Here is a 26,269-nt window from a genome sequence, read left to right as displayed (position 1 = left end):
CGTTTGTCAACGCCACAATTTTACGATAGACCCTGCATAAACTTTTCCATCTCCACGTCGTGATTTTTCCAATTTTTGCAGGTCTTCAACTATCTCATACGTCATTGAATACTGCAACTTTTTCGGGATTCGATTTTCTCTGCCCTGACTCACCGCTCGGACAAAACACTGGTATCCGCACCCTTGCAAAGAGTACACAACACAGCAAAGTAGCATGCCTCCGAAGAAGATCTCCATCGTCCGGTAAGTGGATACACGACTATCCTATCTCGCAAACTGTCGCTAATGTTCATCACGTACCAGCCACGGACAAGGTTTCCACAATCTCACAGTGAGTAACGTCGCTCACCGCTGCACCTCTTGCGCAGACAATTGACTTGATGCAGCACAACTATGACCTGCGGGATCCGCTACTTACACCCCTCGGCCACGAGCAATGCGCGCAACTCTCCGCCACTTACCCGAACCATGACACTGTAGATCTCATAATAGCATCGCCCATTCGCCGCACGGTATGTCATGTGATTCCCTTAATATGCTCTCTTTCTGACAGACATACAGATACAAACCGCAGCCTTCTCATTTGGACCAGCTCTGGCGCGTGCCGATGTACCCTTCTTACTTGACCCGAAATTACAGGAACTCGGCAGCCACAATGCAGACCGCGGTCTCGATCCTGAAGATCTAAAGACGTGGTTGACAGAGACGGAGAAAGAGGGCGAAAAGAAATTCAAGTTTGACTGGGAGAAGATCGATGTTAGTGGAGTAGAGGAGGGCTGGAACAGCAAGGTACGTTCACCCCGTCACGTGGTTATGCCAACTCCCCCGCTCCCAATCTTCAAGACAAGAAGGATGTTAAAGGAGTACAGAAAGGCTACTACGCCTACGAAGCAAACGCTATCTACCAGCGCGCTGCCGACATGCGCGCCTCCCTCTACCAGCGCAACGAGGACCATATCGTGCTCGTTTCCCACGGCGCTATTGCGCACTTCTTGACCGAAGACTGGCAGATCCACGACCCAATGTTGGGCACCAACTGGTCTAACTGCGAGATCCGAGAATACGTGTTTAGCGGAAATTCGAAAGATGGTGATGCGCATCTAGTGGAGATCGAGGAGAGCAAGGCGAGGAGACCACCGTATGAGGGCCCAGTTTGGGAGGCTCCGTGGAAGGGTGTTAGGAGTGGCGATAAGGACGAACATGTTGTTGAGGAGATCAAGGAGGTTGAGGCTGAGATTAAGTAAAAGTTGTAGAGGTTGTCGAAGAGAGCTTGGGTAATCTGTGGGCTGGAGCAGGGGTCTAAGGTGTGGATGTGGGTGGTGTGGTAATGTTCTCGTGGTGACGTGTCATGTCGTTCTTACATGGGAAAGAATTAGATCGAGGAGCTGAGTCATGGATACGCGATATGTACCATCTGCCTGGTTCGCGCACTTCGCTTCATACGCTGCGTCTTCCACAGAATTCTCGCAAGCATAGTAGTATGCTCAGCCTTTACGGTCACGTGGGAGGCGGAACCACGTCGACATCTAGCTCTTCTGCCATACGTGCGGGTGCATGCTTTCTAATATATTCACCTTGGTCGGCAAATCGAACGGCCACTTGAAATCATCTTCCATCCTTTTGCTTGTAAAGTGCAGTCTAGCGGACAGGTGCTCTCAGATTGTTCATCACGCTGGAAACTCATGATAAGCAGGCGGTCTAGTCATTGTTTATACCCAGTCTACCCGCAGGCTAAGTGGATGGGTCGTCGCTTTGCTCGTAGTCGTTTGGTGGTTTGAGTCCGCGGTAGATTTCTTCCTGTGTACGTGACTTGCACTCCATGCTTCAAATTTCAGCGCGTGCAACAGTCCGTACTTAGTACGGTTAGAAAAAGGGGCCGTACTTAAACTGTTGCAGCACGGTTAATATTACGATCTTTTTATGCCGAAATTGATTACTATGTGGACTGTGCTACTACGGCAAGATTATGATTCCCGTGCGTTTCCGTAATAAGTACGGACTGTTGGACGGCCAATTAGCTAGCGAAGCGTACATCACGCAGGGTTTACAGTTCAGCTCTGAACGTGCGATCAAACGAGAGAATCTAAGGCTCTTATCTATTCAGAGGCAGGCTGCAGCTAATTTAAAGCTGATGCTTCAGTGACCAAGAATCCTTGCGACTAAAAAGGCACCATTTAACACAGTTGCTATTTCACATGTTGTGCATCCTAAAAAGCTGGAAGATGATGAATATTTGGCGGGCTCCAAGAAGCCAGTCTCGCATTCGTCCCCCTCCAACATGGGTGAATCAGCCCCGGATCAATTTGAACAAAGGCTGCAAGGCAACGTTTTGGTGTCCGATTTTGTCATAGGATAGATAAATTATGTACCTCTTTCAAGGACTCAGGATCATAATCCTAGTGAACACAGGCACTATGTCGCAACTCAACGCTCAGTTCGTGAAACAGGGGTTTTGGGTAAGTGATCACGTCACCTTGCATCTCTCAGTGTGTTATCCGGAGTCAGGTATTTTGGCGGCTTTAATAATGGAACTTTGCACTGGGAGTACTGTAGAACAGGGGACAGCACTGACTATGAACTACCAACTTCATTGTACCAGGAAAGACGAATAGAAGCTGGAAACGTGCACAGGATCGTTAACATGAAAACTTCTTTAGGCCCCGAGTGGATACGTGATCTTTCGTCTTGCTTGCTTACCATGGTAGTAGTCAGATGGTCGTACCTGCTCAAAGCTCAAAAAATCATCATGTTGTAGTCGCCATTTCCTATTGCATACAGTCTGACGCAAAGACAAGTATCTATGGTACTCTGAATAGCGCGCGAAACGTTGCAACACCACCCACCACCCAGCTTCATCTATGTTCACAAGCACGCAACGTTCCGACTTGCCTATCTAGACACCATACCCATACCATGTAACAGCAACTGATCACCATACTGCCAAGCGCAAACGGACCGTTACAAGTCTCGGCTATATACCACCCCAGTTCCCTAATACTCCCTTCGCCCCAAAGCGGCAATACATCCCGTGCGCACCTTCCCAATGCAAGCACTATTGAGATGCAATGGAATCCGTACCAAGCATCTATCTATACAAAGCAAAGCTGACCCGCCTTCGCACCCTCCTCAACACTCATCCCCCACGTCGCTGAAACAGTCCTTGCCTTGAGAAGTCACTCGTCATCTCCACTCACACCCGTTCGCGATGAAACTCTCCCCGCTCTTTACACTCCTAGGCTCCGCTACCGCAGCTTCCTTCGTAGGCTGCACCGCCCCACAAACCGCCACAATCGAAAAAGCTATACTTCGCGCGACAGAACGCGCATACGCGGTTGTCGAGCACCTCGAGGCTAACCCCAATGGCAGCGCGCTGCAGACGGCGTACTACGGTACCTTTGACAAAACGCGGTATGCGAAAATTTTGGCCGCGTTCCGCAAGATGGCGCCGGATCTAGACGCCGTGTTTACGTACGAGTGCGGGTGCACGAGCAACGTGGTTATTGCGTATCCTAGTAACACGTATGGCTATACGACCATATGTAGTGTGTACTTCAACGAAGCTGTCATTCCAGCCGAGGGATTTCGGTCGCAGTGGAGGTAAGTCTTTTGTTTGCCTGATTCCTGTGACGATGCCCTTTCTTGTCTTCTATGCGTGTGGTATTGGGGAGAGACGGATCTGACGATGAGCAACAGCACTCTCATCCACGAGGCGACACATTTCCGTGATCTGCTAGACACCCGGGACTATGGGTATACGCCGGATGTGTGCAAGCAGTTTGCAAAAGAGGACCCGGTGAAGGCTGTAGGTAATGCGGAGTAAGTAATGCCCTGACTCAGGGAGAAGAGGGATGTGCTGACAGGCGTAGTAACCATGCGAACTTTGCTGTGGAGGTTTGAGGGGGCTAATGGGCTGAAGTACCTTAGGAGAGCGAAGCTTCTATACGTTATCACTGAATTTGGCCGAGGAATTCGTGATCAGCGCCTTCTTATTATCGAAAATCGTCAAAACAGAGCTCAGTGTCTACCACGCCAGCTCTTCGAGATAGCTTTCTATAGGGGTATCATCGAACACTACAACCGCTGACTTCCTCTTCAGCTCTTCTCGCTCCTCCCTAACACGACATTAACCACGGAATTAACCCTCGAGCTTGCCTTACTTCTCTTGCCCTTCTCAAAAATATCATCAATCTCCTCCAAACTTAACCCCCTCGTCTCGGGCATCCAAAGGAAGCACACCACGCTCGTCACAAAGCAGCAACCCCCAAACAAAAAGTACACCCCACAGCTCGACTTGGTCAGAAAAATCGGCGTCGTAAACGCCACAATCCAATTCACAACCCAATTTCCACTCCTCCCCAGGCTACTCGCCGCGGCGCGCGTCTTGATAGGCTGCACCTCGCTGGCGTAGATGCTGATGGTCACGGCCCAGGAGCCAGAGTACACGAAGGTGAATAGGAAGATGAAGACAACGACGACCCAGCGGGCGGCGCCACGGTCACTGTGCACAGCGTCGGCAGCGTAGAGAGAGCCGATGACGAGCATGACGGCGGTAAGGATGAAGCCGCCGAAGATGACTGAGGCGCGGCGCGACCAGCGGTCTGCAAGGAGCACGGCGGGAATGGTGGTTGCGAAGATGACGACACCGGAAAGGCCAGAGGCGAGGAAGGAGGACGACTCGCTGACAAGGCCGGCTTGTTGGAAGAGGAGGGGGGCGTACTGGGGCTCGTTAGTACAGTCCACCTGTGTCATCCGAAGGGAGTTCTGATGGATTGACTCACATATAAAACCCCGTCAATCCCACTCAGCTGCATCATTGACATCATGAACACGCCCAGCGCAGTCGGTTTCCTCGCGTCCTTGGCGAACACCCGCAGCAGCATATGTACCTCCTCCCTGACCGTCTGCCTTGTATGCGTCAGCCTCAACGCAAGCGGCTCCATATTTAGCCCCGCCTCCGTCTCGACCTCGCGCGCCTCTGCGTCTTCAAGGTCCTGCCCAGGCCGCACGCCCAGCGCCGCCCACGCGGCATCCACCTCATCCGTCCTCCCCTTCGCCTTCAGCCACCGTGGCGAATGTGGCAGGAGAAGCAGCGTGAGCGCACCCCAGGTGAACGCGCAGACAGCGTGGAACGCAAACGGCAACCTCCACGCGAGACTCGACGCGATGGTCACCGTCCCGTAGCAGAAGAAGTACCCGACAACCAGCGCAAACGTAATGAAGAACTGCGGCGCCGACGCAATAACCCCGCGCCCCTTCGCGGGCACAATCTCACAGATGTACACCACCGTTGTGCTCAGGAAAAGTCCCTCGCCGGCGCCAGTGACGAGGCGTCCGATGAAGAGCATAGCAATATGCACGGCGCCGGCTTCAAGTGCTGCACCTGTGCCAAACACCGCGGCGCCGATGGCCATACCTAAAGGCCGTCCGACGGCGTCAGCGAGATGGCCTGCCATGAAAGAGGAGAGGGCGCCGGTGATGAGGATGGAGGAGACGATGAGGCCGTGGATGGTGGGCGAGAGGGTGCCGAAAGAGGAGGAGAACTGCGACATGGCCGTGACAGGGCCTATGGTGCCGGTGTCGAGGCCGAAGAGGAAGCCGCCCAGGCCAGCGAGGATGGAGACGAGGACATAGCGAGGGGGGTGCAGCACACTGTGGAGGGCGTGGTGTCGTTTCATCGTGGGCTGTGGGGAGGTTTGTGTAGCCAGCGCCCGACTGCCTGGTGAGGAGGAGATATATACATCGTGGCCCGCATAGGATGACTAGTTGGTACCGTCTGCGGTTTTTAACGCGTCTATTAGTCTTCCCGTTGGGCTTCAGACGCGTCTAAACCCCTCTGCACGATGGTTTCTCATGTGTATACCTCAGGTGCCTGTGAAAACGCTTGCTGTTGGGCTGAAATGTGGATACACCGATAAGGGTTTGCATTTTTACCAGTGTTGGGGCGAATTGCGGTATGGCGGATGTATATGCAAGTGTATCTTCGGCAAAGTTTCCCTTTCACAGGAAGCCCGCGTAAGCGGAGCACTGTACGCCGATTGGGAGGAGGGTGAAGAAGCGGAGCTTTCTTCCCTGTACAGCTTGTCCAGCGGCAGTTGTTACTGCCTTGGTCTGACTCCAAAAGACCTGGATGTTTTTGTGGGCGCCCTGCAGACGGGAGGCCCACACCGTGTGGGTCACGGACGGCTTACTGCGCGCGGTTAGTGTGGACCCTTTTTTACGATAGATGCGTACATCACAACAGGTTGCAAAAGTATTCATGATAAATGTGATAGTTGATCCTAATCGTGACGCAAGGAGAGTATGATATACACCTAGTCTGCCCTATTCAGATAACAACGCCCACATGCCAAATTTATGCTAACTTCGAAACACATTGTGCCGTCAAGCGTCGGGCACCAGCATCTGTGAAGACGCCTAGAAAGTGCCCTGCCTATGGGCCTCAGCCAGGAGCTTGCCAACCTCGGGACCCATGATAGCGAAGACTTCAAAGGCCAAGACGTGGACAACAACGAAAGCAAGTGCCGCAATGCACATGAAGCCCTTGATGTAGAGCTTGATGAGCCTGCGGCGAGCCTCCCAGTTGAAGCTCCTCCAGGCATCCATGAAGCTGACGCAGCCGGTGCCGCCAAGAACCTTGGGCACAACCTTACCGCCAAAGGTGCGGTCGAAGGGCACGATAACATCCTGGTTCTCGGGCAGGATCGAGGCCTCAACGCGAATTTGGGTGACGACGGCGGGCATGCACAGGAAGAGGGTGCAGGCCACGGAGATGGCAAGGACGGCAACACAGCGGAGGATGAACGAGGCCCATTGCCCGCCGTTGAAGTTGGCGAAGTTGCTGTGGTTGGCGTCCTCAGCAATGCCGAACCATGAGACGAAGCCCAGGGAAAGGAAGAGCGAGACGTAGGGCATGGTGGCGGCAACGGCAGCGGGGAGGGCCAGGACCTTCCACTCCTTGCGGCTGGGAATACGGCTCCAGAAGCTCACGTCGCTGGGCGTGGAGATGACCTTGTGGGTCCATGCAGCGTGGAGGTTCGCGGTGGCGGCGCCAGAGATGGCGGCAATGAAGATGGAGCTGACGGGCGGGAAGCGCGGGAAGAAAGCCTCGAGCAGGCTGCTCGTCCAGCCAAGCGCAAGCGCGTACATCATCTGGTAGCGGAATCCCCTCCATCGCGAGAACTTGCCGGCCTCAGAGACGAGGTGGCGGATGGTGCCGCGAATCGACGATGTGATGGGCTTCTGGTGGACAAGCGTGATTTCGGTGCCGGTCTCGAGGAGGCCCTCCTTCTCGTCCTTGGAAGCGGGCTCATCATGGTTGGAAACGGTGATAGCGGCGGCGGGAGTCTCGACCATAGCAAGGATAGGGAGGACATCAGTGAGCGTGTATTGCACCTGGTCACTGTTAGCGACACTCTCGGGGCGCATGTGACCACCGGGAAACCACGTACCAGCGTGATAGCGATCATGGACGCAATGAACGTCCCGATCAAAAGAGCGCAGCCCCAGGGGGGCATCTCGAGCTTGGGCTCCTCCTGAGCGCGCTTGATGAACACCGGAACATGCTGCACCGCCCGACGGGTGATGTGTTGGATCATATTGGCGATAGAACAAAGGAAACCAGAGTCGAAGAATTATTAAAGGTCGTACGGGTGGTGTTGAGAAGTCGTGGGTTAAGGAGCGTGGGCGTCGGTGAGAGGGGCGACGACACGGCGTGCCTTAAAGGATGAGGAGGCGCAGTGGATACGGACCCGGACCAAAGCGCTTGACGCAACCTGCTGCCTAGCGCACGGATGCGCCTGCCGAGCCACAGAACATGATTGGCCACATTTCATAGCAAAGCGAAACCTCGTGAATGGGGCGTTCGCATGTAAACTGTGTAGGACGGCGCTCGGGCGGGTGCCGGTGATTGTGCTTGTGAAGAGTCGACACGGGACGAGTTTGCCGTTCTGTCCACGCTTCACGCCCGTCCGACATTTTGCAGTCTGTGAATCGTACCTTCCGATGCGCGATCTATTTATGGAACAATCCGGGGAGATTGTGTTCCTCATCTCGATGGCTGGCTTCCGTCATCAACCTGTCTTCTGTATCCTGTCCTTTGATGATAACAATGCGCAGCACGATCGCACGAGTATTGCCTCATTCTCATTCAAGCAGAGACGATTTGGATATCGTGATAGCGTCTACGACACAGTCCTACGACTTACTGCATCACTGCCCTACTTCTCCATCGGCCCACCCGTCCTCTCATGCCCGTCGTTTCCGTCGTTTCCTTATTGCACATATAACACACATACTCACAGCGCCTTTCCTTGTCCCAAGTTCTTTCCCATCTCTTCACTACTACCATGGACCGGCGTGTCTGTGGCTTTATTGAACTTCTCGCGGCACAACACCTCCCCGTAAGCTTATTTGCCCGTCTCCTCAGCTCAATACCGCGGCCTTCGTATTGGCCGCTCGCACACCACAACGAGCAATGCTAAGCGGGATTGTATCTTTCAACATGTGCGACGCGCCCTACTTCTCTTCCTTTTCGATAGCGAGTTGAGGGTTTAGCTGCTCTACACTATGTCCGATGTAAACGTTTGAAGGATTGCCTCCAACATCCCACCTTCCCAAACCGCGCACCCCGCATCGCGTGAGACGTTGGCATCGGTTCAAAACATCGTTGTGCCCCGCGTCACTCATATTGTCCGGGCTGGAACAAGTCGTCTATTGCGAGACGGGCGTACAACTCAATGTTTCCGCCGTCCCTCCCACACCCACCCCGCAACAAATGGCGACCACCCACCCTCCTCTACCGCCACGGTAGCATCCTCCTCATGCTCCTTGCCCAGTTCATCTCCGCGATTCTCGCTACCATCGGGCGCATACTACGAACCGGGCATGGCGGCGACTCCACCGATGGGATGGGCACATCTGAAGTACCACCACCCACCCGCACCCACCAATCTACGCACTGGCTGACAACCCCAACAGATTCTCCTCGCCATGATGATCACAACCGCCTTCCTCTCCTGGCCCACAGCCTACTTCCTCCAGCTCCCCTCCCTTCCCCTTGGTCCGCCCCCCGCGCGCCCACTCCTCTTCATCCGCGGCATTGCAGGCGCAATCGGCATATGGGGGTTCTACTACTCCCTGCGGAGTCTCGCGTTATCGGAAGCTAGTATTATAAACTTCCTTTCACCTACACTCGCTGCGCTGCTGTTATCCCTCCTCCCCTCCTCCTCTACCTCGAGCTCGGGGATCTCCCTCGCACAGCTCGCCGCAGGAGGGATCTCGATGGGCGGCGCAGTCTGCGTGCTGCAGCCCTGGATCACGCAACCCGAGGTGGGAGGTGGACACCGCGCGCTCGCCATCCTCGCAGCAGTGGTCGGCGTCGCGGGCGGCGCCGTATCCTACGTCGCGATGGCGCGGCTGGGGGACAGCGTGCACCCCGCCCACACGCTTGCCTACTTCTCCACCACCACCGCGGTGCTGAGCGCCCTGCTCATTCTCGTCCAGTGGCAGCCGCTGCACCTTCCGTCCGCCCCGATGCAATGGGGTTTGACTCTTCTGTTAGGCGTCCTAGGCTTCGCCATGCACTGGCTTATGACCGCCTCCCTAGCGCAGGCCGACGACGCAAAACGCCCGTTGAACTTCGTATATACGCAGATGGTGTTTGCAATGGTAGCAGATAGAGTGGTGTGGGGTGTCGGGTTCGACGTGTGGAAGTATCTGGGCGGAGCGCTGATTATTGCGAGCGCAGTGTTTGTTGCGTCGACGGCAGAGAAAATGAGCCACCAGTATGCGCTCGTGGATGGGCAGGGTGCGGCGGAAGAGGATGAGGTGGAGCTTGAGATGGGAAAAGAGCGGGCGGACGTGGCAGTAGCGAAAGACGTCGAGCCGTGACAAACAGAGAAGATGAAAAAAAAAACCCCGAATGTATACCTCCAAACCCCTGATTTCACGTGCCGATAGTATCTGGGATAAGAATCTCACCATCTCGTTAGCTTGCGAAGTCAGCGATCGCACCCAGTCACCAGACGAGCGAAGCTTTGAACAAAGCATGTATTGACGATCCCCAACACCTCGTTATAGAGTACCGTTCCTCCCACCCATGCCAACCATTTCACATGCCATCCATTCTTTATGCTCCGACCAGGAAACTCATACACTGAGACCCATGGGAAAGACGAAGAGAGAACAGATAGAAACGCTAAAAAGAGACGAACAAGAGCTTTTAAGAAAATACTGCATGGCCCTTCAAGCATGCTTGTGCACGCAAGTGCAATTTGCGGGGACTTCGTGAGAGGGGTTCCAGGCATCGACTTCGTAGCACTACTTCTTCTCAACGTCCACTAGCGTACATTCACGCTATTCACCACCCCAATCTTAGTCTGCGTTATGGATTGCTTAGAGGGCAGGCTCGGCAACAGGCTTAGGTGCGATAGGCTCCTTCGTGGTTACGGCCACGGGCTCGTCCTTCGGTGCAGCGGGGAAATCCTCACGCTTGACCTCCGGAGAAGACGAGCGGCCACGGTACTGGTTGATCGTCTCTTGTGCCTTGTTGGTGTATTGCTGAGTCATTCCCTTGATGGATGCAGTCGCGTTACCAGTGTGCTCGGCGGCTAGGTCACGAAGCTGGGTCGCCTGCTGGTTGGCAATGTGGTAGCCCTTCTCGAGCTGAGCGTCAATAACCTCCTTGTTCTGAATGTAGATGAGAGGACCGAGGAACGCGACGTTGGTGGCAATGAGGGCAAGACCCCAGAGCGGGACGAACTTGATCAGGAAGTAGGTAGTCAACGAAGCAAAAAAGGCCTGTAGAATGTTAGAAAAGTTCAAGGAAGCAGATGGGGATAGAGCCTGCTGAATACTTACAGCGATAGTGGTGTACACATTCTCGGCGAAGACGATGCGCTGGGACTCGATGACAAAGAAGTTGATGAACTGCTCGATGTCTTCGGTGAAACGCTCAAGCGAGGCCTTCTGGACGGTAAAGTACTGACGCGGGCGGAACTGGGACGTAAGGCCCTTGCCGATGGTGAGTTGTCCACCAACCTCCGCGGCAGCCGTGATACCCAGAGTCACCCACACAGCCTTAAGAATGTATCGGAAAACATTGAGGTAGCGGGCGGCGAAGATGAAGGCGACAACTGCGGCGAAGGTAAGGCCGGTCGCGCGAGGGTTCCTCCACTAAGCGGGGCAATCAGTATACAGTCCAGCTGTACTGTAGATAGGGTACTCACGCTGAGTAGGCGGTAGAACAGGCTGTGGTAGTGTGTCAAGGGCTGGCCGGTAGCGGCGGGCTGGCCGGGCGTCTGGCGTGAGTTTGCGAGATCTGCGAACTCGTTCTGTGTCGCTGATGCCTCAGCCTTCGCTTTCTGTGCCACAGGGCCTAGGATGGGTCAGCTTTGCACGAACGTAGGAAGTGCCTCGAGATTTGTCCACGTGGAGATGGCATGTTGGAGCCCGTGTTAACCTGCATGAGCAGCACAGGTGCAAATAATCAAATCTCGAGCTCTCAAGCTACGAGAAGCGGGAACCGTGAGGGGATTTTGGCACTGTGTCGCGAGACCACGTTAGTAACCGCGCGAGTTTTTGGCAATAGCGGCCTGACTTACCTCACCATTGGCAACTGTGTCCTTGAAGTTTTGGGTAGCGGGGTGGTTGTTAACGGCAGACATTGCTGAAGACGCTGCTGTGAGGCTGTTAGGGAGTGTTGCGGATTGCGTGCGTGGGCACAGTGCGATAAGACTGGTTTTGTTGGTTAGCTGCAGCTCGGCAAGCCCGGAGGGGTATCGAATTCCAAGATTCGGGCGCGTCACGTACCTTACAGTTCAATAGGCTGTTCTTTGCGTTGACAGCGTGTTCGGATACGGTCGGCCCGCTGGCACTTCCGTTGCCGTTTGGCTGCGCGACGTTACTGTTGCTGAAGTTGTTCCCCTCGTTCGTGAGCACGAGCGGGTCGGTGTTCAGGTTGTTCGGGGTCGTCATGATTCTGGCAGTACTCTGCGTGTTGGCGTGTGACTTGTTTATTATGGAAATGGTTCAGGGCAGTTACTGCGGGAATGGAGTGGTCTGCAGGCGTGAGGAGGCAGAAGGCAGCAGTTTTGTGTGCACAGGGAGCTCTTGCATTGCTCGTGTGAGCTCCTCAAGCTAGGGCCGCAATGACGCAGCAGCTCGTCAAGCACAAACATTTCGCTGGAACCTGCGAGACCACGCCAACCCCACTGAAATCCGATCACAATTATGTCATGACCAGCTTGCCAGACGGGCTCGAGAATGCGCTCAGCGGCGTAGGGCAGTGCGCGAAAGCAGTGCCTGTTTCTTCCTGTTCCCCACGGGCAGAGGTGTTTTGCCAGTTTCGCGCTCCGTGCACATCACTTTAGGGCGAAGCATGTGAATATGGCCAAGACGTCATCCGTTGCCTGGGTCACGCGAGCAGCCGTTCACATCATGACAATCACTCTATTACACGTGGTAATCCTGCGGGTTCACGATCGAAGTCGATAGAAGACGGCGTTGGGTACTTTCTGGTCGCGTGTATTGCGTGCGACAAAGAAAAGCTACACAAAGAGAGCTAAAAAGCAATGATCTGGTGGCAGACGCTTGACAGATCGCTCGTGACACAGCACAGATGCTTCTTCTTATTAATCAAAACTACATACGCCTCGGGGCGGCAATCGCTCATCCAAAGGAAGCCTGGAGAATCTGAGCTATCTCATCCTAACTTGTCGTGATGCGAACAAGACAAGATGCTTGCCTCTTCGACCAAACCGACCTGTCCTTCCAAGGGGGTCAACGTCATGAGTAGAGGTTGATAGAATGTTCTGTGTTAATCTCCTGCTTGGTGCAATCTTGCGCATGCCACTCGAGCGGATGTGCACGCAAAGGCAACTGTACCCGTGTCATGTGGCTTGGTAGTGAACGGCCAGAGCCGCGGGATCGAACCACCGGTTCACTCCACGTGCGAGCCATGTGCGTGGTCGTGAGCGGAGGCTCTTTGTGAACCATAATGTGACTTTGCCGTAATAGAGCTTGGGCCCTATCTGCTTGCAACGCCTATCCAAACGCTGTCTTAAGGACTGCAATCAACAGGGCATGCTCTGCAAATAGCTTTCATGTTCCACCAATAGATGAGATACGGGAGCCAGGTTATTGGTAGGCTCAACGCACAGCAGGAAGAAGCACATGATGAAACGTCTCTTCCGCATTGTCTACTGCCTATCGTGCTCTCTTCACCAAACGACGTTTGAAAGCCTTGCGGCTGAAGCAAACCGCGGGCGAACTGAATGGTCATGCACAGATCAGCAGCGTACGTACCGGGATTACGGTTGGGATCGCGGCCAGGAGAGGTTCATGACGCGGCACACGGCGACGGCATTCTCCTAGCTGTGTTCACAAAGGTGCGCAGATGCTTAAAGACTGCGAGGGATGCGGGAATGCAAATAGGACTGCGGCGTTGGCCGGGCTGGGAGGCGCAGGCATGTGAGATGCGTTATCAAAGGCAAAGGCGGGGCCTAGGATTAGCGAGTGATCCGGCCGAGTGGAATATCGTGGGGGCTCTGGCATTGCGAAATGGCGCAAATGCAAGTGCCTGCCTCTGCGCGCCTAGCCAAACACCCTGCCGGTCAGTCGCCTGGATGCGTGATAGCGCCGCCAGCTATCTGTGATCAGTTGCAGGCAGCGACGCCCTGGGATTCGCATTCGTGCCTGGCTAGACGGCGTGGTGCGTATCATGTGCGACCAGGCAAGCCGAGGGCTGGGGGAGCCGCCAGCTCTGCGAGAGTGCGCACTCGGTGAGGCGGTCTGGCGGTCAGGCGTCGAGGGCGAGAGCGCAGGACAAGACAGTCAAGACTAGGCGGCCACTCAGCTGCTGCGCGGGAGAGTGTTGGCACGCCTCCGCGCTCGTTGTCACAGAGTAAAGGACGCCATGGAACGAAGCGAGGTACATACAGTCATGCATCGCGCCCTGGTGACAAGGATGCCCGCTGGCGACCCGCGAATCCATCACACGCGGCGCTGTTCATATCAATAGCTCAGCCCACCGCCACGCCTTGTCAATAGTGCTCGTTGATACTGTGCGCCTTCACCAGCACCACTCTCACCGTTGCTTTGTTCTCGAGTCATTCAACGCGGAGGCACTTGCGCACCGGTGCCGACCCTGCTCTGGGCCACTAGGCCTTATCAACGCCACGCCCGACTGCTCGCAAATCGCGACCCGCTTCTTGCTCGCAGCTTGACCTCTAGAAGGAAGCGTCGTCCACTCCACACCCGCAGTCCTTCCGTCTTCGCTTGTGCATCTCCTCTCGCTGCCATCTTGCATCCACCATCCTCCAGGGTGCCTTCCGCCAACCGGGCCGCCAACTCTACCAGCTATATTGCACACCTGTGCACTGAAGTCATCGTCGCAAGCCACTCAATCCCGCGCCCTCGGTAGCAGACATGGTCAGAGCGCTCTCCGATCAGCACCTGCGTATTGCCGTCATAGCATCAACCCGGACATCCTACTGAGCGTTCTACTTTCGAGCAGCTCACCCTCTGCGGAGGCGGGAGTCTGTTTGGTCTTTCCTCCACAAACATGATACTGCCACGCTCGCTCTACAACGATGCGCCACCTGAGCGCCGCACACGTATCGCCAACAATCCCACGCTCCTATACAGCTGGTGGTGCACCATTTTCTCTCTTGTCATCATAGGAACCCGACTTGCTGGCCGATACATCCGGAATGACCGCCTCTTCCGCGAAGACAAGATTATGGCAGGAAGCATTGTTCCACTTCTAGCCCGCATGGCTCTCATCCACGTGGTTCTCATCTGGGGCACCAACAATGTCGACACCTCCAAACTTACAGATCCTCTCAAGATTCATCATCGTGAAATCGGTGCCAAACTAGTCATCGCAGCTAGGATCTTTTACACCATGTTGTACGTTGCATGTTCTTTCCTCGCTTAGCCACACTAATGTGAGTGCAGCATCTGGATGGCCAAGTTCACTGTCTCTGAGTTCTTGAAGCGAATGACCGAAAGATTCTGGAAGAAAGGCTATGAGCTTGGCTTGCGTGGCATTCGGGTATTTCTTGTCGCCACTTTCGTCGCCGTCCTGATCGCGACACTGTCAGAGTGCCGCCCTTTCACAGAAAACTGGCAGGTCGTTCCGGAAGCAAAACCTACCTGTCGCCAGGGTTACGGCCATCTTCTCACCATGGGCACTGCCGATATCGTCACCGACCTACTACTTATCCTATTTCCGATTCCAATCATCCTCAAGTCATCCATGTCCATCAAACGCAAATTACAGTTGGTCGCGCTCTTCTCCATGTCTATCGTTCTCGTCATCATCACTGCGGCCCGGATACCGTTGGTCATCGGGAAGAGCGGCTTGCAGCAATATCGGACTGTGTGGGCATCCTCGGAGATCCTTGCGGCAACGGGCGTCTCGAATGCCATCATTCTAGGGTCTTTCCTTCGCGACAGGGGGATCAAGAAAACAAAGTACAAGCCTGGATCAGCCACTGATAGCATGGACCGTCGTTCCTCAACGCGACGAACTTTGCAGGATTGTGAAAGCGATGAGGATCTTGCTCGATCGCTGGGCTATCGGACAAACCCTGAGCTGATGGACGAACGAACAAGCATCGCAAGGCCTGCTCAGGTGGTTGACATCAACCTGCTCAACCCCCGAGCCCCACGCGGACCACCACCTCCATTCTCAACCCCCAACTGGCAAGCCAGTAAAAATTCAGAGATATCTGAGTATAGCGGCGACTCCGATCTAAAAGGCCTAGACAGCGAAGACCCGATTCCTAGCCCACGTGCAATGGGCGGTCGACGGGTGTCTTTCTTTGATGTTGGAGGGCTTTTGGAATCCGGACCAGTCACAGCACCATCACCAACTGATTCCGTGGTTGCGCAAGACTTCGCGCCACAGCCGCGGCGGCCGTCAAGAAGCTCCCTTGCTCCAAGCGGACGATCCTACATACCCGGTCGACGAACATCGCGATTCTCTCAACACTCCGAGGAGTACGAGTTGGGCACACGTTCTGGTCCCCAGCTGCAAGACATAGAAAACATGTTAGCCGAAAAAGATGAGCTTGAAGCACAAACGGAAATCGCTTCACCATCGAATACCAGAGCTCCAACCGCACATTCAACTCAACCACTCCTAGCCCGAGACACTCCAACCCCTCTTCTCCGCAGCCCGACTGCGACCAGCTACGCCAGCGTACCGAGCCTACAGGACGCTGGGGGCCTTCTTTCCTAGCTTATGCCTGATACCCGTGGCTTCGACCAGCCACCTTCCTTGCGTTTTTCACTCCTCATTCAGCGCGAGATATCCCGGCATTCGTTCACGGCGTTGAGCGATTATGATTTATGCATCACGAACTCTTTCTATCATAATGAGAGGGTATACCTCTGCGGTCTTGACGGCTGCATCCCATAGGTCTACATTAGGTGTTGAAACGTTGGTACCGTGGGTGGCACACGACGCTCGATGCGCCCGGTTCTGGGAACACTGTACGATATAGCACCGCGCCGCGCATGACGTACGTCAAGCCGGCACTTGTAATGCAATCTATATTACCAACACATCTTTGACGTGCCCGTAAAGTGCAGCAGCTGCATTCGGAGAAATTTCGAGGTGGGCTGGCATGGACCCTGGTGGTGATCTAATATAGTGCTTCGCTTGAGGGGCCGTGCGGGCCGGTGGGCCCATGGTTGAGGCCGCAGCACTATACAGCAGGACGCTGTATCGCTGAAGCATGGCATTTCACATTTCGAGCTTGAATTCGATGTTCATGTAGACTTCTGTAGCCTACACTAATGTCACTTCTTTGTTCGGACGCGCTTACCTCATCGGCTCAACTCCACCCACGCCTGCATTCGCACCTGCAAGTGCAGCCACGCCAACGCCCTCACGTGCCCACACTCAACATCCACACGAAATGGCCTCCTCCTTGCAAGGGATATGCACATCAACCCGCGCCATCCTTACTTCCCCTTTCGAGGACTCCAACCTCCTCCCCGCCGGCCGCGCTATCCTCGCCCTCCTCCCCCGCGATCCACAGACATGTCTGCGCCTCGCATACCAGCAACTACACGCCGTCCCATACCGCGAGGTGAAGACCTGCTGGCGGAGATTGTATGTTGATGCTGCGCTGTGGGTGGTTGTCGGGATCGTTGAAGAAATCATTGGAGATGAGGAGAGCGGGGATGAGTGGGTCGGTAAGGTTGTCGAAACGCTAGATATGGCGTTGATATTGACGGGGGCGGTGGGTAGGGAGGAGGTAGTGGGGGCGTGGTTTGAGGTGTTGGAGGGGGTTGTGGGTGGATGCGCAGATGACGGAGTGAGGCCGAGCAAGAGGAGGAAAGTCGACGATGATAATGATGAGTTCCCCCGTACTTTTCCGGACACTATCACACACATGCCTCAACTCAAGCATCCGATTCCACGGTTGCAAGAGCTCAGCTTGTCCGCATTCGAAGCAAAGGTAGCGGACCCGGAGATGCAAATACCGCATATCATTGAGGGCGCGATACAGCACTGGCCTGCGTTCGAGGAGGCCCGCGCGTGGAAGAAGCCAGGTTATTTGATGCGCAAGACGCTGAGTGGGCGGCGGCTTGTTCCCGTCGAGATTGGGCGGAGTTACACGGATGCAGGATGGGGGCAGAAGATCCTGACGTTCCGGGGCTTCATGAGTGAGTACATGCTCGAGCCGGACTCACCCACAGCCGCAGAGCCTCGCACAAGTGGCCATTCAACAAGCGATGAGACACACACCGAAAATCCGTCGTCGGCAGCAAAGAAGGACCAGAAAGGCTACCTCGCCCAACACGACCTCTTCGCCCAAATCCCCTCCCTTAGATCCGACATCGCTATCCCAGACTACTGCTACACCTCTCCAGTCGCTCCGACCAGCAACCTTTCCAACGTCAAAGCCGTCAAAGAGCTCGACGAGCCACTGCTAAACGCATGGTTCGGTCCCGCAGGCACTATATCTCCACTCCATACCGACCCCTACCACAATATCCTCGCGCAGGTCGTAGGGTATAAGTATGTGCGGCTGTATGCGCCGGGCGAGACGGGGAAGATGTATCCGCGCGGGATGGAGGGCGATGGTATTGATATGAGTAATACGAGCTGTGTGGATCTGGACGTCGCTATGGGCGTTTGGAACGAAATTTCTTGCTGGGAGGAGGAAGACGAGGTGGGTGGTGGGCATGCAGATGGGCATGCAGATGGCGAAGAAGATGCAGATTTAGAAAAGCTGCATCCCGCCTTCCGCACTGCACGCTACATAGAAGGCGTGCTGGGCCCCGGAGAATGTTTGTATGTGCCAGTGGGGTGGTGGCATTATGTACGGAGCTTGACGCCGAGTTTTAGTGTGAGCTTTTGGTGGAATTGAAATCGAGGTTTTGGTCTATGCGACAGTACAGAGGGCAGGTTAGAGACAGATGACGCCACAATGGGAACGACGATGGGGGGTTTGGCTCGGGATGGGTGATGGGAACGGCTGGAATCGACAATGGGAGGTAAGGCATGGGGGGCGGGACGTACGTATCGTCGTAATCGAAATCATGACGATTCCCGTTGTAACGGAAATGTCGCGGCTTCAGATATGGCACGCACGATGCTACATATAAGCACTTTCTCTAGTGATTGTTAACGTCAAAATATATGAACCTTGAGAGAGGTAAATACACAGATGGAAGCTGATGCGAGAGCTGTATGCATTCTTGACCCCAGTCGAATGTCTGATATCCACAGTAGCTGCGCTCACATGTATCCTTCCATGTAAGAATTCTCCTAGAGGGGATCTTCACGAAACCGGTAAAGTCGACCTGAGGAATATGCTTCAAGTACGGGAAGGCACCGAGGGCGACAAAGTCTACTGTTGTTTTCATGCAGACCCAACAATCCCATGTTCTGTGAGTATTTGAAGTGTTTCGTTCTGCCTTCCCAGCAACACTTCAATGTTGCCTCGTATACCTGTTTTGAGACGTGCAGCATGGTGACGTTGGGAATGCTTGGTCGGTCTGAGGATTTAAGATGGCCAGTGGGATGATTGATTCCGGAGCCCCAACATGCACAGTGATTTCTCGGCCAAATATTGCAAAGTAGATAAAGAAAAGCATCGAGTGAACTCATATGCCAGACTACGAACTCTTCGCACACATGCATGCAAAAAGCAATAATTCGCTCGAAGAGTGTGCACATGCCAGCTGTGAAGCAAGCTGGACCACATACCTAGGTATCTAGACGAGGGTCTTGTATTGGAGAGACAACGTCCTGTGTTCAAACAGGCTGCGTAAATTCAAATTGATAGAGGCTAATTCATTGAGCTAAGTGGTTGCCGTCAGGCTATGCAAAGACCCCTTTCGAGAACACTCTGTGGTCGACACGGGTTGATAGTCCTACGCCCGTTGGAACAGCTTGATCGAGTTGAACTCAAAGTAAGTGTTTGCGAAATCGCTCGGATGGTTGCCGACCCAAGACTTGCAGTCATTTGTGGCGGTTCGTTTTGCGCACTGCCCAGCGTAGTTGGTGTTGTTGAAATCATCGCCAGCCCAGCTGCCACAGAAGGTGATGTTGATAATCTGAAATTGTTAGAACGACGGATGTGCAGAAACACCAATGGAAGAAAACAAGGGAGAGTTGTCTAAGAGGTGTTGGCTCAACTTACGATATGGAACCGCTGAAAAGCTTTATGGAAGTCACAGCTCTTGGGCGTAATGTGCACAGTCGGCGTTTTGGTCCATGCATCTGGATTTGGGTTCGCCGAATTTAGGTCAGCGGGCACCTCGTTCTTCTTGAAATGCCAGATTCTCATGCGCTCACTTTCAACTTGCAGTGCAATGACTTTGTACTGGTCATTGAAAGGTTGGTTGAAAGTTCCATCCTCTGCATTAAAACTACAGCCTTGAGAGGATGGGCCATTTGATTCCCAGTGACAATTTGTGCTCTTCTCGGGCACTAGATTGCCTTTCTGTATGTCGATAGTGCACTTCTCCGCAGTGTAGAAAGAGTGGGTATTGGCTGTGTGCACATTGACGTTTTCGAGGATGTCAATCTCGGAATAGGCCCCAGGCGTAATAGGTCGTTCGCCCTGGTAGACCCAACTAAGTTCTGTTAGCACATCCGTCTCAGCTCAACTCCACGTAGTCTAAGCAGTGATCGCTGCACATGTCTACACAGATAGAATAGGGAAGTCTCTTACAAAGCGGGCCACATGCCGCACCCTTGCACAGGAACATGGGCAAAGTCTGCGACAAGCAGACCGTTATCAAAATTACCCCAACTCTGGAGTCTTATGCTTTTGCGCCCTGAACTTGTAGCACTGTATGTATTCTTCGAGTCGACACCTAGCCGGACCTTGCCGTTATTAATCTTGGCTAGACCGGACGAAAGAGCCTCATCGATTCCCACATATTGAGCGAATCCACGAGTGAAGATGTCAGCGCTCTACGATAATTGCGACATGTATTAGCCAAGGAAATCTTAAATTCACTGCCCTAATCGAAAGAAGCAATCATCGTTGGTAAAATAACTTACATCGATGAAGTTGAAATTGTCCCAAAAATTGGACGCGTTGTAATTCCACACTGGCTGATAGGCTGCCAGGCTTGGTATGGCAAATGAAGCCAATGCAAGCACGGAAGATGTATACATCACGCTCTAATGAAACAATGACGACAGAAGAAGACAGGCGGTAGAATGACACTTTGTCGAGTGAAGACAACTCCTGATAAAGTGCAAGCAACGAGGAACTACCAGAGTTTATATACACTACATGTTGGAAAGGTAGAAGAATTGCCATTTCGTTCAGCGGCTCATGCGATGGAGGATCGTGGTCGCCCACGAAATGTGTCGTAATCTTTCGCCCGGTGCCTGATGGATGCGTCTGATTCCGGTCTGAGCCAGCGCCACCTAGACGTCGGGCGTAATGAATAGAAACAAGAACCCATGCCGATACAAGGTGGATATGATTAAGGAAGGCGTAACTTGGGGTGAACTCTGACAAATCGAAAGGAAAACACTGCTGACTGACCGCTGGTTAGGCGCGGACACCTTCAAAAGACCCTTTCCACTCAAGCGTCGGCTTTCCGACTAACACTGATATTGCCTCGCCTTTATAATGCAAATCCCTTACTGGGAGGTAGGTGCATGCATGTCGAGCGGGCTAAGAGTCGTATCTCAGACTATTTGGCTTCTTCCGCTTCTCGAAAATCGCTTCACGGTGCAAGATTTCGGATGTGCTCCTTTACATGTGTCTCTCAGGACCTGTTCTCGGTCTGGCCTCGCAAAAGCTGATTCCTTGGTCATGAACGTGCTTTGTCTAGACTCGTAGGGCAGAAGGTTGGCTCAGCCTTGGGGCTCGACATAATGCAAGAACGCACGGAACGGTCAGAAGCGTATGGTCGAATGCTTAGAGAAGCACGGAAGTGTCAGATTGAATTCTTTCCCCAGTCTTGGTTGCATGTTCGGATCCTTGAATGGAGCAATCAAGTGCTGAGAGACCCCGGAAGTAAGCAAAGGCGCAGCTCAGGGGCTTTCAGCCCTACAGGTTTTTCTAGCCGGACATATCCCTGCAGATACCTTGCCGAAGGGCCATGAGACCTGCAACATCGGTCCTTGTGCGGAATAAATATTGGAAATCCCTGCACGTGGCCCGTCTCATGGTCAGTCGCAGCAAGTGTTGTTGGCCGCGTTCGCGCGAGTGCCTGTTTGATTTCCGTTGGAAAGAATTCACCGTTTCGTAGAACGTAAAATTGAGGAATCTTTATGTAATTGCACCGCCTGAACCTTTCCGAAGCCTGGGATAAGCTTATCATCCCTAGGAGTAGCTTTCAGTTCCTGTGGGTTCGCGTGTTTCTATCGCACGGCATCGCATAATCGAGCCACTGTCAGATCGCCTTCCTTTCATGCTACGCTTTCTTAGACGATGTAACATCTTGTAAGTTGAACGGTGGAGTTCATTGTAACCATTAGGTATCGTGTGCAGAAATCTCTGATGCAATTTCGAACTCGCTATCCACATCAGTATATTACAGAACTCCTTACCAACACCGATCATGCCCTTTCTCAGCGACAGAAACCGAATATCAAAGTCTATTACCACTACCACCATCAAATCACCATGGGCCCTCGCCTTCGCGCTGTCTCTTGTAGCATCATACTTTATCATCGTCTGCTACGCCGGCAACATAGAGACCTCCCGGACGCGTCAGTCTTCATAACAGAGCCGCAGCCGCACCGATCGCAACAGGCAATGCCATGACAGCATGAGGGAACAGGCTGTTAGCGGCACCGGGGAACTCTGCTGCCCCAGTTGGGGTCGGGGTTGACTGTGTTCCGGTAGCAGCGCCCGTGGTGGCAGCACCAGAGGTGGAAGTAGGAACAGCAATCATGGTCTGGAGCAGCGCAGGTGTCTTGGTATACGTCTCCTGGTCGCCCTGGAATGCGATACTGCTGAAGGGTAGCTCAGAAATCGGGACTGCGGCTGCACTGGGAAAGGCGATGCGTTCGGATGCGGGGGCGGACGGCTTCAATGAGGCGCGGTCGAAATCTCCGGGATTCAGCACGCTGAAAAATGTCAGTAAAAAACTGCGTTAGCTTCAAGTGTGCCACTTACGCGTCAATCTCATGGGCAATACCATTGTACAGAATGGCATTGGCGAACGTGATCTTTGCGTTGTTGACCCAAGCCGAACCGTCTGGCAGAACAGTGAAAGTCAAGTTGTCACCCTGAAGCGAGGGAATCGTGACGTTTCCGAGCGATGGTGAGAAGATAACGTTATTGGGGATGATGTGATATTTCAGCACCTGTTGCAAGGTGTTCTTGTCTGCGGTTTCGAGTACCGAGCCGATGGAAGAAAGGGCATCATTCTTGGGAATGAAGATGGTGAAGTCAGAAATATTCAGACCCTTCTCATCTGCTCCGGTCAGGCCAATATCGATGCCGAGATCTGCAGCCTCGAGCGCAGCGTTCATAGCTAAGTAGCCAGCTCGGTAGGTATAGAGTTGGAGGGGTGGGCCAAAGGACAGGACTGTGTCGATCTTGTGGATTGTGATACCGTCGCCCAATTTGATGTCCTGCTCGCTCAGTCAGTACGCCCCGAATGATTGAAAAACTCAGCGAGGAACTAGACCACTCACAGCTTGAGTAACGGTAGAAATGGTTTGCTCTCCAGATAGAATGCACACATCGTCTCCGTTCTTCACAAGCCCATTATATTGACCTCCAGTAAAATTCGAGAAAGGCTGTCGGGGAATGATATATGAGCTGTTGAGCAATGTCTGCGCAAAAGTAGGAACATCGGTGATGATATCCGAAGGGTAGACTCCTTTGAAGACGTGGTTCGCGAGCAAAGCTCCAATAGCAATAGAGTCGTTCTTCTGTTCGATTGCCTCGCCTTCTGGAACATTCCTCGGTACTGCGTCGAAAGCTGCGTTCGTCGGTGCTACGATGGTGATGTTCGAAGCAGCGGCGAGTGTGTCCGCAAGTCCAGGCACGAGGCTGACCAGCTCGAGCAACGTGCTAAGGTCTTCTTGGGAAGAGAGAAGTCCGGCGAGATCACCTTGAGCCAGGCAGGAGCCGGCGGCCATCAAGGCATAGGACCAAATAGAAGTTCGCATTATTGATAATTTCTGAGCTCTTGAGAGGAACTTGGATGGGGAGAGCGATGAGGAAATTTGAAGCGGATAGCGGACGAAGCTGGTGTCGTGTTGATGCTTCTCGTCGTGGAGGTCTTGCCATGGTCTTTATACATTGCAAGACAATTTCAGCCTCAAGAGTCTCTCCGCGGAGTCAGCCAAGCATCCGTTTCCTCTCATTCATGTCGTTCAACATCGCAGCTCATGATCGATGGTACACCAACTGATCGTGCATGCACGACCAAAACCTGTTCCTCCGCCATGGGTACCGGTGAATGGGATCCATACGATCACGCTGCGCTTAGACGAAACATACAACATTAGGAAAGCGCTCACTACTTTTTGAGCTTGCCCCCAGCATACTTTGGTTGACTATGACCCAAAACACAATGTGTAGTGCTCGGATCATTTACATTACTGTGCACAGCCATTGCCTAGCCTCGTGAAAGGCATCAACGCCAATCAGCTGCGCACATTACTACGCGCGAGCAACGGTGAAATCTGGCCGACCCCACTCTACTTTACGCCCGACTCGGGAACGGCGAAAACTGACCGACGAATTGTACACCTGCCCTCATGTTTAGCTGCAAAAGAGAATTTGGGAGGTCACTGTGCAATGATTGATGCATGGCGTTACGGAGTATTGGTGCACGCAATGTTATTTAGCTTGTCATTTCCTGTTTTCCAGGTATGCTAATTTTCCAATGCAATACCGTCGCCTCTGGTTAGACACTAACTCGCAAGGTTTGCTTCATACCGCCGAAGAATGGCAGTGTAGTCGTTGTACCACTGCTCGAGCCAATTTGTCGCGTCCATCATACGGGTCGTATAGCAACTGAACGTAGGATCCAAGGCTTTCATCGAAGCTGACAAATGCCGGAGCTTCAAGCCACACGCCTCGATACGGAAGCTCTCCCTCGCAACATATTGTCCGTACGTATTGGCTGGATCATTGGCTGATACCATGACCGTGACCAGCACGTAGAGCGAATACAGCACCAAGGGTGTGAATGAGAACGTTGAGATGTTGACCAGCACCGAGGGATCCATTTCTGTGACGGTGTCAATCACACCATGACAATTGCTTACGAGGCCTTCGAGCGCCAACTTCAGAGGGATTGTGATGTTGGTGGGTTTTGGGAAGTCGTTGATGGGAATACGTCCTGGAATGAACGGTGCGACAAATGCGGCCTTATTCGTAGGCGTGTGGAGTACAGGCTCGAATACGAAGATCATGGCTACATGGTACCATACTTTGAGCGTCTGTGAAGATGCGAGGCCGGGTGGGATCTGGGCTGCCCATGCATCTACTCTGTTCTTCAGAGTGCTCATTGCGGCGTAAGTCGCGAATTCGCTGCTGTCTACAAAGGCAGCTATTTGGGAAAGGAAAAGCTGATCGTGGATATCTTGGATCAACTGCTGGATGCGGACGAGCTGGCAAAGAAAGATGTCAGACGGTTCTCCTATGCTCTCCAGGGCTGAGACGCACTCTTCATGATGGGCATTCCACGGAACCGTAATGGGCCGGCGCAAACTGGAGGCAGATGATGCAAGGGCTACAAAACAGGCTAGCCAGGTACGACGTGCTTCAGGTGATGTAGGATCCTCATGCTGATTAAAAGTACGCCACAGGAGATGGTTGTAGCGAGGGTCCAGCGATACCGATATCGATTGCCATATCGGTAGCCAATTGTATGAGCTGATAGCAGCTTCCCTGTTCCCCTTTCCGAGTCGATTTGTTCCAGAATGCAGCGACCAGTAACGCCTGGACGAGCTCAAGGGATCTCTGCCCTCTGCCAATGACTTCCTCACCAAGAATGTGTACGGTGTGTCGCACGAGCTCATCGTGCACCTCGAGCTGGGTCCCTTGAACATTGTGAGTGACAGTATACACCAGTATCGAGAGCAGCAGAATCGGTGATCTCTCGCGTATGTAGTTTAGGTCCGTAATAACGCGAATCACCGGCCACACTGCCCCTGCCTGCTGTGGGAAGAGATGGAGCAAATCTTGTTGTCTTCCTAGCGGAATGCGAACGTCCAAAAAGGATAGAATGTATGCATTGTGGTCTTCCAGTTGGCTCGCGGGTGACTGGCTTGGCGTGCTGCTGTTGCTCTGTTCCCGCAGCGTCCTCTTAAGTTCTTCGACCTGGGCTTCAAGTTCACTGATGCGATCCCGTTGCAGACGTGGCGTCGACGGCACGCATTCCAGGTTGTTGCGGCTGCACCGCTCGCATGCCGTTCCTGCAGGGGAGGTGCTTAAATCGCATTTGATTTTTAACCGATGACATTCTTCACAAGCACGAGACCGCTTCTTCATCCTGTAGACTTCGCAGGTAGGAAAAGATTCTGTGTTGAACTGTTGTCTACACAATGCCTCTTTGAAGTTGGGCTAAAGAGGGCTGTGGCGACGTCAAGACATGCTGGTTAGGGAAACAAGTGCGCTGGTTAGGGACACGAATGAGGCTGTGCGGTACCATGTCTGTAATGCATGGGGCGATCCTTCGGAGACTTGGCACATGTACGAAGTGAAAGCGTGCTAGCTGTGAGCAAGTTATCGTCTCGTGTTTTTGGCGGCATTCAACCGTGGGCGGATGCCAACGGCTATATGGAGACTGCTCCGTAGTAGGACACGGC

At 53.5% G+C, this 26,269-nt stretch overlaps 12 protein-coding genes across 12 annotated transcripts; 6 read left to right on the top strand and 6 right to left on the bottom strand.

Annotated features, from left to right (window-relative positions):
* Positions 1 to 214: 214 nt before the first annotated feature.
* On the top strand, positions 215 to 1,244 carry CC84DRAFT_1211980 (phosphoglycerate mutase-like protein; the record flags this gene model as incomplete). The annotated part of the gene is made up of 5 exons (XM_018182415.1): positions 215 to 243; positions 304 to 331; positions 387 to 512; positions 562 to 789; positions 870 to 1,244. 5 exons carry the CDS (start codon positions 215 to 217, stop codon positions 1,242 to 1,244), a joined length of 786 nt encoding a protein of 261 aa, XP_018042783.1.
* Positions 1,245 to 3,205: 1,961 nt separating this feature from the next.
* CC84DRAFT_1159738 (zincin) lies at positions 3,206 to 3,974 on the top strand (the record flags this gene model as incomplete). Its single annotated transcript, XM_018177314.1, has 3 exons — positions 3,206 to 3,597; positions 3,694 to 3,816; positions 3,867 to 3,974. 3 exons carry the CDS (start codon positions 3,206 to 3,208, stop codon positions 3,895 to 3,897), a joined length of 546 nt encoding a protein of 181 aa, XP_018042782.1. The 3' UTR covers positions 3,898 to 3,974.
* On the bottom strand, positions 3,948 to 6,175 carry CC84DRAFT_1159737 (general substrate transporter). Its single transcript, XM_018177313.1, has 2 exons — positions 4,779 to 6,175; positions 3,948 to 4,716 (listed from the first exon to the last, which is right to left on the bottom strand). Exons 1-2 carry the CDS (start codon positions 5,673 to 5,675, stop codon positions 4,093 to 4,095), a joined length of 1,521 nt encoding a protein of 506 aa, XP_018042781.1. The 5' UTR covers positions 5,676 to 6,175; the 3' UTR covers positions 3,948 to 4,092.
* Positions 6,176 to 6,414: 239 nt separating this feature from the next.
* Positions 6,415 to 7,514, bottom strand: CC84DRAFT_1183080 (uncharacterized protein; the record flags this gene model as incomplete). Its single annotated transcript, XM_018180662.1, has 2 exons — positions 6,415 to 7,392; positions 7,449 to 7,514. The coding sequence occupies 2 exons, from the start codon at positions 7,512 to 7,514 to the stop codon at positions 6,415 to 6,417; spliced, it is 1,044 nt and encodes a 347-aa protein (XP_018042780.1).
* Positions 7,515 to 8,988: 1,474 nt separating this feature from the next.
* CC84DRAFT_1171148 (uncharacterized protein) lies at positions 8,989 to 9,888 on the top strand (the record flags this gene model as incomplete). The annotated part of the gene is made up of 1 exon (XM_018179897.1): positions 8,989 to 9,888. The coding sequence occupies one exon, from the start codon at positions 8,989 to 8,991 to the stop codon at positions 9,886 to 9,888; it is 900 nt and encodes a 299-aa protein (XP_018042779.1).
* Positions 9,889 to 10,392: 504 nt separating this feature from the next.
* CC84DRAFT_1183079 (uncharacterized protein) lies at positions 10,393 to 11,973 on the bottom strand (the record flags this gene model as incomplete). Its single annotated transcript, XM_018180661.1, has 5 exons — positions 10,393 to 10,797; positions 10,858 to 11,172; positions 11,226 to 11,374; positions 11,606 to 11,750; positions 11,809 to 11,973. The coding sequence occupies 5 exons, from the start codon at positions 11,971 to 11,973 to the stop codon at positions 10,393 to 10,395; spliced, it is 1,179 nt and encodes a 392-aa protein (XP_018042778.1).
* Positions 11,974 to 13,277: 1,304 nt separating this feature from the next.
* CC84DRAFT_1171146 (uncharacterized protein) lies at positions 13,278 to 13,840 on the top strand (the record flags this gene model as incomplete). The annotated part of the gene is made up of 2 exons (XM_018179896.1): positions 13,278 to 13,609; positions 13,663 to 13,840. 2 exons carry the CDS (start codon positions 13,278 to 13,280, stop codon positions 13,838 to 13,840), a joined length of 510 nt encoding a protein of 169 aa, XP_018042777.1.
* Positions 13,841 to 14,560: 720 nt separating this feature from the next.
* On the top strand, positions 14,561 to 16,243 carry CC84DRAFT_1211974 (uncharacterized protein; the record flags this gene model as incomplete). Its single annotated transcript, XM_018182414.1, has 2 exons — positions 14,561 to 14,907; positions 14,956 to 16,243. 2 exons carry the CDS (start codon positions 14,561 to 14,563, stop codon positions 16,241 to 16,243), a joined length of 1,635 nt encoding a protein of 544 aa, XP_018042776.1.
* A 1,053-nt stretch (positions 16,244 to 17,296) lies between these two features.
* CC84DRAFT_1159732 (Clavaminate synthase-like protein) lies at positions 17,297 to 18,606 on the top strand. The gene has a single exon (XM_018177312.1). It carries the CDS (start codon positions 17,406 to 17,408, stop codon positions 18,384 to 18,386), a length of 981 nt encoding a protein of 326 aa, XP_018042775.1. The 5' UTR covers positions 17,297 to 17,405; the 3' UTR covers positions 18,387 to 18,606.
* A 789-nt stretch (positions 18,607 to 19,395) lies between these two features.
* CC84DRAFT_1077283 (uncharacterized protein) lies at positions 19,396 to 20,650 on the bottom strand (the record flags this gene model as incomplete). Its single annotated transcript, XM_018173746.1, has 4 exons — positions 19,396 to 19,578; positions 19,665 to 20,100; positions 20,199 to 20,443; positions 20,534 to 20,650. 4 exons carry the CDS (start codon positions 20,648 to 20,650, stop codon positions 19,396 to 19,398), a joined length of 981 nt encoding a protein of 326 aa, XP_018042774.1.
* A 1,357-nt stretch (positions 20,651 to 22,007) lies between these two features.
* On the bottom strand, positions 22,008 to 23,747 carry CC84DRAFT_1254683 (FAS1 domain-containing protein). The gene is made up of 3 exons (XM_018184481.1): positions 23,138 to 23,747; positions 22,614 to 23,074; positions 22,008 to 22,564 (listed from the first exon to the last, which is right to left on the bottom strand). The coding sequence occupies exons 1-3, from the start codon at positions 23,615 to 23,617 to the stop codon at positions 22,213 to 22,215; spliced, it is 1,293 nt and encodes a 430-aa protein (XP_018042773.1). The 5' UTR covers positions 23,618 to 23,747; the 3' UTR covers positions 22,008 to 22,212.
* Positions 23,748 to 24,367: 620 nt separating this feature from the next.
* On the bottom strand, positions 24,368 to 26,180 carry CC84DRAFT_1192601 (uncharacterized protein; the record flags this gene model as incomplete). The annotated part of the gene is made up of 2 exons (XM_018181254.1): positions 25,298 to 26,180; positions 24,368 to 25,221 (listed from the first exon to the last, which is right to left on the bottom strand). The coding sequence occupies exons 1-2, from the start codon at positions 25,950 to 25,952 to the stop codon at positions 24,368 to 24,370; spliced, it is 1,509 nt and encodes a 502-aa protein (XP_018042772.1). The 5' UTR covers positions 25,953 to 26,180.
* Between the last annotated feature and the right edge of the window lie 89 nt (positions 26,181 to 26,269).

The sequence above is a fragment of the Paraphaeosphaeria sporulosa genome (assembly GCF_001642045.1).
Source record: "Paraphaeosphaeria sporulosa strain AP3s5-JAC2a unplaced genomic scaffold CC84scaffold_1, whole genome shotgun sequence".
Lineage (NCBI taxonomy): Eukaryota > Fungi > Ascomycota > Dothideomycetes > Pleosporales > Didymosphaeriaceae > Paraphaeosphaeria > Paraphaeosphaeria sporulosa.
Note: the sequence above shows the minus strand (reverse complement) of the source record. Positions and strands in the feature narration are given on the sequence as shown.